The sequence below is a fragment of the Rana temporaria genome, chromosome 8, assembly GCF_905171775.1.
Source record: "Rana temporaria chromosome 8, aRanTem1.1, whole genome shotgun sequence".
Taxonomy (NCBI): Eukaryota; Metazoa; Chordata; class Amphibia; order Anura; family Ranidae; genus Rana; species Rana temporaria.
Window position 1 is genome coordinate 30156234 of NC_053496.1, and position 10731 is coordinate 30166964.

General features: G+C 46.2%; 1 protein-coding gene across 1 annotated transcript; it reads left to right on the top strand.

The window, feature by feature from the left end:
- Positions 1-8909: 8909 nt before the first annotated feature.
- On the top strand, positions 8910-10465 carry PRLHR (prolactin releasing hormone receptor). Its single transcript, XM_040361483.1, has one exon. It carries the CDS (start codon positions 8950-8952, stop codon positions 9976-9978), a length of 1029 nt encoding a protein of 342 aa, XP_040217417.1. The 5' UTR covers positions 8910-8949; the 3' UTR covers positions 9979-10465.
- The last annotated feature ends 266 nt before the right edge of the window (positions 10466-10731 follow it).

Consider the following 10731-nt stretch of genomic DNA (forward strand, 5'->3'; position numbering starts at 1 on the left):
CCAAGGTAATGAAATCTCAATGTAGATTGCAGTCACATGGGATAATAAGAACAAAGTCACAAAGAATGAGGTCTTGCAGTAGAGGGGAGTTACATGGATGAGGTTATGCAATAGAGGGGGGTCACAGAGTATAAGGTCTCTAAGCAGAGTGCAATAGCGGGGATGTGGTTTCATGGTAGAGACCAGTCACAGGGGATGAGGAAGAGTCAAATAACTGGGAATGTCTCCCTGAACAGTACAGCCACTAAAATAGTGATGATCATAAAGCGTTGCGGTAGAGTGCAGTCACAGAGAGAGGATGAAGTCTCTATGAAGAGAGGAGTCACCAGGGATGAGTCACAGGAGATGAGGTCTCGCCGTACAGTTAAGTCACGAGCATTGAGATCTCACAGTAGAGTGTAGTAATGGGGAATAAGCTCTCAAAATAGAGTACGGTAACTGGATGAGGTCTTGCAGCAGATTGCAGTCACAGGGAATGAGGTCTTGCACCAGAGTGCAGTCACTGAGGATGTAGTCTCACAGTACAGTGCAATAACTCAGATGGGGTCTTTCAAGTAAAAGGAGTTGAGGTCTGATAGTGGGGTGCAGTAATGGTGGATAAAGGCCTCACAGTAGAGTGCAGTGACATGGGATGAGCTCTCGCAGTAATGCGCAGTCAGGGGGTATGAGTTTTCACAGTACAGGTACGTCAGTTTAATAGTTGACTACTGTAAAAGGGATGAGGTATTGCAGTAGAGTGTGGTCACCAGGGAAAGGGGTGTCCCAGAGTGAAGTCTCTGGTATAACTTTTAGATGGGATCACTCACAAATCATAGGGGTTGAGGACACTCAGTAGAGAAAGAAGTCTCATTTAGAATTGAAGTCCCCTATATAATTATCGCTGGCTGGTAGGTGTGCTGGGAAATCTTTTGTTTGTATGCAATGTGCATTGCCCTCCCATGTGACTTTGCTGCAAAGGCTAGTTATAGGCTGGTCTGACGAAGTAGCCGCACATGCTCCGAAACGCGTTACCACCCCCTTCTCCCCAATGACACCATCAGCCTTGTGTGTCCCGCAGTGAACCCGGAATACAGGCTTCCCTGCTCCCTCCTCTCTCCAACACATATGATAACTCTTTACAGCTGCTGGATGGTTCAACACTGCTCTCTACCACCATGCTGAGGATGGACACATGCCACAGATGAGGACTCCTGATTTTATCATGTCTTTTAACACTCAACGATCTTGTAAGTGCTTTTAACCCTTTGTGCACTTTATAAAATTTTGCATACTGCACTTAGAGGCGCCTTTTTTTTCCTTTTTTATATCTTCAGAGTTGTTTCTCCTCTAACCAAAGTGCTGCCAGAAGTGCCATCTTATGACTATCATCCCTCTGACCAGCTATTCACCTCCACCAGAGCGCCCTTATCTCCTCTCTGTTTTTTAGCTATAGGTTGGGGTGGTCGCCATTTTTTTGTAGAGTTGGTTGAATTGGGTGCAGGGACGCACTGGATGCCTTCGCTGCCATGAAGCTTTTGCTGGGCATCACATGTGTCCCTGTGCCCAGGGCCGGTGCTACCACTAGGCAGTCGCCTAGGGCACACTGCTGCCTAGGGTGCCCGGCCACTGGTGTTCCTACTCTCTTCTCTCTGCAGCAAGCAACTGAGTCTCAGCATCAGCAGGCAGCCGCTGCTCCGTTCGAACATAGTGTCAGAGGTGCAGTGGCAGCGATGGACTGTGTTTATGTCCAGACTCCCTAGCAAGCAAACATTCATTGATGGGCGCTGGAAGGCTGCATTTGATGGACACTGGTGGGCTGTGTTTTATGGGCGCTTCATTAAAAAGGTGGGGTATACATGGGCAGGGCAAAGGGGGTTGAGTCAGGGGTGGAGCCAAAAATTAGGTTTCGGGTGTCAAAAATCCTTGCACCAGCCCTGCCTGTGCCTATAAGGAAGGGTGGGCTCCCTCCAGGCACACCCACCCTAAACCTATCTATTGTTATATGTGCTCATACTATGGAGACACTGGAAATTTTAGAGTTAGGACCGCAGTATATACAGAGTTCCCTTGCCGTGGGCACTGCAGCTTACACATATATTTGCAAGTGTGTGCAAACAGAAACTTTTAGACAGGACCAATTTGGTTGCCTCGCAGGCTGGCAAGTGTGCTGGGAAATCTTTTCTTTGCCTCCAATGTGCGTTGCCCTTCCATGTGCACCTTGCTGCAAAGGCTGGTTATAGGTTGGAGTAGTTGCCATTTTTGTGTCCCCACATAATTTTGCATGTTGACCAAGGTTGTCAGAATATTTTAAAATTCTTTTTCTAGCTATCTTCATTTGCACTTCTTATACTCTAACCACCTGTTGATCTTTATCACAATATTACTGTACCGTCATACATATGAATACATTTTCAAAGACCATAGTACATTGCACAGCTGCCTGGCCAATTTATTCATTTGTATCCCCCCTCCTCTTGGTACAGAATGCCCCCATAGGTATTGTGACAGGGTAACTTTTAATTCTTTAGGACTGGTCCATGGTGTATGGTGGGGTAAAAAAAATAAAAAAAAACAGATGGGCACCAGTCACTCTTTTTAAAAAAAAGTAAATTTGGACACCAGTCACTCTAGTCCAGGGGTGCCAAACTCAATTTCATCAAAGGGCAGCATAAGCAGTATGATTGCCTTCAAAGGGCCAGTTGTGTCTGGAGTGTGCTAAGTGCAGAGTTCAGGGTTTAGGGGTGCGCTATGCAAAGTGTGCAACCCCCCTCCCCCCAAAGCTTTCCTGCATCTCTCTCTCCTACCTAGCCTATCTCTAGTACCTACCTGTGTAGGCAGCTTTGTCTTTGCTTTGCAAAGAGGTCATCTCTCTCAGATTCTGGAGATCTGTCCCTGCCATGAGTGTGTGCAGAGAGAGAGCCAGAGCTGGAGGTGGTGGAATAAAGTTCCACCATATTCCAGCTGCAAAACTAAGTTCGAGGGCCACTTGACAAGTTGGCCTGGTGGGCCAGATTTGGCTTGCGGGCCTTGTGTTTGACATGTGTGCTCAAGTCTATTTATTCACCAGCAGCATTTAAAAAAGAAAAAATCAACCGTCACAACCACAGTGACATTTTTTTGTCTTGTTGAAGGTGCTGTAGCAAGAGGAACCCCTCTGCAGGATCCATAAGTAGCAAAAGTCCAGAGGCTGAAACCTAAAGAGCAACTCCACCTTTGTTGTGGGAAAAAAAAATCCCTTCTGGGTGATTAATGTACCTTTCAGAAAATGATCAAACTTTGTAGCCTATTCTTATCTTTGTTGCTCTGAAGAAATAGTGGTCTGTTTCGCCACGGTTTTTTAACACAATTTGAATGGGAAGGTCTGGTTCATTATAATTACCTAGTGAGAAAAGCTGCAGAATCTATACCCCATTAGAAGTACAGTAAAACCTTGGTTTGAGAGTAACTTGGTTTGAGAGCGTTTTGCAAGACAAGCAAAATGTTTTAATACATTTTGCCTTGATATACAAGGGATGTCTTAATATAAGGGTAGCGTCATGTCACAACTGAGTATAAAAGAAAAGAGGAGCCTTTAAGGCCCGGTACACACGGGCAAACATGTACGATGAAACCGGTCCGTCGGACCATTTTCACCGTACATGTCTGCCAGAGGGCTTCTGTACGATGGCTGTACTAACCATCGTACAGAAGTCCGCACGTAAACAATACGCGGGGCGTGTCCGCATCGTCGCCGCGACGATGACGCGGCGATGACGCGGCGACGTGGGCGGGCCTGCCATTTAAATGTTTCCACGCATGTGTCGAAGTCATGCGAGGGACGGCGGGCGCTCGGACATGTACGGTAGGTCTGTACTGACGACCGTACATGTCCGAGCGGGCAGGATTCCAGCGGACGGTTTTAAAACACGTCCAGGAATATTTGTCTGCTGGGAAAAGGCCCGGCGGGCAAATGTTTGCTGGAATTCGGCCCGCTCGCGCCTACACACGACCGAACATGTATGCTGAAACTGGTCCGCGGACCAGTTTCAGCATACATGTTTGGTCGTGTGTACGGGGCCTTAGTGTAGCAATATGGTTACATTTAATGAAGGTACAACATTTAGCTTCTTTTTGCTTTTATACCCTGTAAAAAAAAATGCTTTGATATACAAGTGCTTTGGATTACAAGCATTTTTCTGGAACGAATAATGCTTGCAAACCAAGGTTTTACTGTATATACTTGCTTAGGGAGTTTCTCATGAAAATTGAAATCCCTATTGCAGGGGGTGCCTAAAATATGACTCGTATCTTAGTGCAGACTCCTGGGAAAATAAGTGAGCCAAATCATCAAGTAGAAATGTGGAAACAACCTCCAGGTTGCCATATTGCATCGAATTATAACAACGCCTACAAATTGAAAAGGAAAAGTATTACAACATGGCTAATTGTATATTCAATATTTTGTTTTTATTTTACATATTTTCTTTTCCATGAAATTGGAGTTGACTTTTAACTTGCAAGGGGTTTTACTTGAACTTGACTGCTGCATTGCTTAGCAAATTTAATTTCATACAACGCAGTATACACTATCATACACTATTAACAGTGCCTTGCTTTTCTTCCTCTATTTCCCCTCAGGATTGATGAGAATATGATATGTTCTGTGTTTTCCCACTTCTCTATAACCATAGTAGGGTGTGCTTCTCTACTGCCTACCCCATGCCTTGGGTCACCCTATCTCCGATCCCACACTTATAACCATAGAAGTCTAACCTTCCAGCAGAGACATGGTTGCTGAAGAGCTGGAAGGTCTGGGACGCCTTAGCTTTTCAGTCATGGCCCCATCACCATGGCCATGGAGTAGCTGGCTGTCCCCTTGGTCAAGGCAAGTGGTTTTGTAGAGTCTTTAGTCCCAGGTTCAGCTGTTCTGGTTGCCATGGCCTGGATCCAGGGGCAGACTGACAACTCATGGGGCCCCCGGGCAATAGGAGATTATGGGGCCCCCAGGCAATAGGAGATTATGGGGCCCCCCGGGCAATTGAACATTATGGTGCCCCCAGGCAATAGGAGAGTATGGGGCCCCCAGGCAATAGATTATGGGGCCACACAGTATATACAAACACACACATACAGTATACATACACAGTATACACGCACAGTATACATACACACAGAATACACATACACACATTGAAAAGGTACTGGAGAGGTGGGGAAGCTATAATCTTGGGATTTTAAAAAAAACACAGATTTTTACATACTGTTTCTGGTTTTACTGAGGCTGGCAACCCTGATGGGGCCCCCTAGTGGCATGGGGCCCTCGGACAGTGCCGAGGGCCTGAATGGTTGGTCCGCCCCTGCCTGGATCTCAGTTTGGCCTGAAATGATGCAGCTGGTTTTTACTGGGGTCTCAGCGCAGGTGTAACCCAATTGACTCAAAGGATGCTTGGAGGGAGAGGTTTGGCAGCATATCCAGCAAGAAGTCCTTGCCATTATAACAACCACACCAGGCCCTGATAGTCACGGATAACTTCCCTTAGATAATGACTTGGGTGTTCAAACCAACATACAGTGCAGAGTGCCAAACTTCCTCTGGGTGCCATCAACACAACTGTGTTTGTGTGGAAATCTCTTATAGCATCGGCCATCCATTCAAGCAATTCTGCAGTGCTGGGTCTAGTAGATGCAGAAACAGCTGAACAAACAAATAATCGGCACTGTGCCATCTTTGTACATAGTTTGCAGAGTGTTCATGTGTGACAAGAGGCAAACAGCTCTTCCAAGGCCCTATCAATTTTAACATGAAGACTCTAGGCCAGCTGCCTGCAAAAATTAGACCTGAGATCACTGGCCACAGTGACAAATGGCAGCAATTCTTTCTCTCCAGCAAAAATTCAATTTCCCACAATAAAGTACAGCTCTGTGACAGTCCTTTCTTGCGATTTCTCAAAAGACAGTCCAGAGAATCAAGATGGTTTCTGCCAATTGCTATAGTAACCGTAGGCCAAAAATTCCATCAAGTCCCATGTTGGGTACCAAAATTGTAGCACTCCTCTACTTTGGGTGATTCAAAATGACCCGCTAAGTAGTGCGGCAAGCTAACATTAGATCTCAGGGTCTCGTCCTTTTTCTATGGTGGGATAAAAATAAGTTGGGCACCAGTCACTTTAGCCTTTTTACCTTTCATGACTAGATCAATTTTGAAAAAGAGGGTTTAGGGGAGCAGGATACCCAAAAAACGCTAAAAAAAAAGTAGCAGGTCCCTTGGGAGCAGCTGTTTGGTAACTGCTCTTGTAGGGTCATATATCTGCCAGGCTGGTCTCACAAGGCTAGCCCTTTGAGGGCAAGGTCTATGACCATACAAGAGCAGTCACTGTCCCTCCAAAATTGCAGGGGACCTCTCTTCACCGAATATAGCTCTTGACATTTACAGAGCAGCTAAAGATACCTTGATCTGTGGTCAGTGAATCCTTTTTCCACCGGCTGCCTGTCACAGTAAGTTATGTTGGCTGCAATACAGAGACTGCATTGCGGTGTGTCGTACCCCCACACACCCCGTACAAGCTGCTAGACTGACCGCGCTCCCGCCAGACAAGTCCCTTAAGCCAGTGCCAGAACTTGTTCCGGCACTGGGCTCCACCATGGGACTCCACCTCGATTCCCTGGGATGCCGGGACTTGCATTAAGTCCCGGGATGGTCCCGGTGAATCTGGGACAGTTGGGAGGTATAGTTATGGCCCATTCCCCAAACTGAGGCAAGGCCTGAGTTCAGAGACACTCTAAATACACATCCTCTCCAGGCAGAAGCCCAGGAGGTAGAGAACACTCTGGAGAGGTGATCCAAATTGTATTTATTTTATTTTATTTCATTGAAAGAAACCATACCTCTATACAAGAACTTCAGTAACATCTCCCATAGATTGGCACTTATAGTGGGGTTCTCACTTCCTCTCTATAAGCTTCCATAACCAGTTCCCCCATATTATGTAGATGTAAAAATGGGACATATATCTTCCAGTAAACAAACAAAATGGCCCCTGCCCCCATCTACAACTGTCCTTCACAACAAGGAGTACATGGAAGGGCAATGCATGCAAGACAAAACCAGAGAAAATTCCCAGCTCAAGTCACCAACCAATCTGCTTACCAACCAAATTAACCTTTTTAATAGTATGCATTAAAACAGGGGTTTAGTTAGCACACATCTGCAAATGCATGTGTAAGCTGCAGGGCCCCTTCATTGCACCCTGTATTACCTGCAGTCCTAACCCTTGTAAATTTATGAGAGTCTCCAACAATGGGACTGTAACGGTCACCACCGTTTACGACCTTCCATCACCCCACGACAGCTTATCCGACCCTCCAACCATCCAGCAGGCCCGAACCATTCCATAAGAATTCCCTCAATAACGAGACTGACAAGCTCTGTTACTGCGTCAAAATATATGAACTCTTTTAATGGTTTCTTAGCTTGCTTATATGCAGTACAACAGGTTACAGTAATCACAGGAACAATCAAACTCTCCACCCCCCTCATCACACCATGGGAGGGCTTCAATCACATTCTTTTACATAATGATATTCAGAGTTAATTATCCCCCAGACGTTACGTCTCTGACGAGTACATTCCACACATAAACAGTATACATAATGAGAGGTCTAGGAGCCAGGCTGACTCTCAGTTTCAATCTACAGAAGCAGTCTTAGTTAGCATCTCAACAGCCTCACACAATGGAAGGCCTTTCAAGAGCCAGGCTCATTTAACATGTCACTAGCCAGGGCTAATCATTGAAAAGTCATTATTGACCGGTAGGGTCACAATATTCTTTACAGACATTAAAGAATATATGGTAGTTTACTGTTCATGTTAAAACAATCCAATATATGTCTCTTTATTTCCTGGCTCAATCTGTGCTCAAAAGTGACTCCCGTTACAGGGACCACATGCATTTTAACGGATAGATAGGGGGCAGGTGGGCCTGAAGGTAGTCCAGTCCTCCTTAAAGGCACAGGGGCACACTGGACAGCCAGCACAAATCATAATGGCAGCAAAGGTGTCCCCTCACCAATATTTACACCAATAAAGTGAAGGGGCCCTGCAAACCCCTGTTTTTAACGCATACTGTTAGACAAGTTAATTCGGTTGGTAAGCAGGCTGGTTGGTGAGTTGAGCTGGGAATATTCTCTGGTTTTGTCTGACATACTGTATATCTTCCAAACTTCATGAGTTGAATAATTCATCAGAATCTCATAGGGGTTGATGTACTAAAACTGGAGCATGCCAAATCTGGTTCAGATGTACATAGAAACCAATCAGCGTCCAGGTTTTATTGGCGAAGCCTAATTTAACAAGCTAAAGTTAGAAGCTCAATAAACAAAAATAAACTTAGCACTGCTTCTATATGAAACATATGTGCTAAATAAACATATATAAAGTGCCTGTGCAATCATTTATATTATCAATTACCAGTATGTACAGTAGTGCACGGGCCTGCCACACTGGATACAGATTGATTGGATAGATTAGGGGTGTCCTTATATTATAAAGTTTTTGTAAATCATAAAGAGATTGTACAATCAGATTGTAGAATGTATGGCCACATTTTGGAGCTCATTGACCTGCCAAGGTCATATGACTTGCTGCAATCTGTGGGGGGTTGGGTCTAGTGGCCAATGTGCAATCATGGATAATGACAGGGTTCAGTCACAGGTTATAAGGTTGTACAGTGTAATAAGTCATTAAGGGTGAAGTTTTATGGTAGAATGTTGTAATGGGCATGTGGCAGATGAAGTCTAACAGTAGAGTGAAGTCATGGAGAATAAGGTCTCATAGTAAATAACAGTCACAGGGGATGAGGTCTTGCAATAGAGTATAATACATTTGGTTGAGATATCATAGTAGAGTGCAGTCATCCTGTAGTAATTTGACGTCTTTCTTGCTTTAGGAACATTGAATTAGATGTGTCCCACACATCTCCTGTCTCCGTGAAGATGGCGCAGAGAAATCGGAGTGCCCAGAGCCTATTCCCAGGAATGGCTGGTAATAGCAGCATCCAGTTCATGGGACTCCAGCTCCTTCATTCCTACAAGCCACTCATCATTCCCTGCTACTCATTGGTGGTCTTCATTGGCATCATCGGAAATTATCTTCTCATCTATGTCATCTGCAAGACCAAGAAAATGCACAATGTCACCAACTTCCTGGTGGGCAACCTGGCCTTTTCTGACATGCTGATGTGTGCCACCTGTGTGCCCCTCACTCTGGCATATGCCTTTGAGCCCCAGGGGTGGGTGTTTGGGCACTTCATGTGCTATTTTGTGTATTTAATGCAGCCTGTGACAGTGTACGTCTCTGTCTTCACCTTGACAGTGATATCAGTGGACAGATACCATGCCACTGTCTACCCACTGAGGAGAAGACTCACCATCCCTACCTGTGCCTACATCTTGGCCGCAATCTGGCTGGTTAGTTGTCTGATGGCCACCCCAGCTTTGGTTCACACATACCATGTTGAATTCCCTGATCTAGACTTCTCCATCTGTGAAGAGTTTTGGTTTGGGATGGAGAAGAAGCGCCTTGCCTATGCATACAGCACACTCGTTCTCACCTACGCTCTTCCTCTTATTGTCATCTCCTTGTCTTATTTGAGAATCTCCGTCAAGCTGAAGAACCGGGTGGTCCCTGGGAATATCACCTATATCCAGGCAGAGTGGGACCGAGCGCGAAGGAGAAAAACATTCCGTCTTTTGGTGTTGGTGGTTGGGGCCTTTGGGGTCTGCTGGCTGCCTTTACATATATTTAATATTATGAAAGATATTGACATTGACCTCATTGACAAGCAGTACTTCAATCTAGTGCAACTGCTGTGCCACTGGTTTGCCATGATGTCTGCATGTACCAACTCCTTCCTTTATGCCTGGCTACATGACAGCTTTAGAGGGGCACTTAGGAAGATGTTCCTGTGGAGAAAGCGAAGGATTAGACCCTCTGCGCCCTTTGTACTGAGCGTGGTCTTGTAACTGAACCCAGTTGGGTTGTAAGTGCCTGCTAGATGTATACAGCCTCAATGACTACTGTGAGCACTCCCATTTAAAAATTAAATAAACTGGCTCTCCCTCTTCTCTTTCCTAAAGCCACCAGAGGAGCACTGCCTGCTCGCTACACTAGCCACCAGAGGAGCCCTGCCTGCTCTCTACACTAGCCACCAGAGAAGCACTGCCTGCTCTCTACACTAGCCACCAGAGGAGCACTGCCTGCTCGCTACACTTACCACCAGAGGAGCACTGCCTGCTCTCTACACTAGCCACCAGAGGAGCACTGCCTGCTCGCTACACTAACCACCAGAGGAGCACTGCCTGCTCGCTACACTAACCACCAGAGGAGCACTGCCTGCTCGCTACACTAACCACCAGAGGAGCACTGCCTGCTCTCTACACTAGCCAACAGAGAAGCACTGCCTGCTCTCTACGCTAGCCACCAGAGGAGCACTGCCTGCTCGCTACACTAACCACCAGAGGAGCACTGCCTGCTCTCTACACTAGCCAACAGAGAAGCACTGCCTGCTCTCTACGCTAGCCACCAGAGAAGCACTGCCTGCTCTCTACACTAGCCAACAGAGAAGCACTGCCTGCTCTCTACACTAGCCAACAGAGAAGCACTGCCTGCTCGCTACACTAACCACCAGAGGAGCACTGCCTGCTCTCTACACTAACCACCAGAGGAGCACTGCCTGCTCTCTACACTAGCCAACAGAGGAGCACTGCCTGCTCACT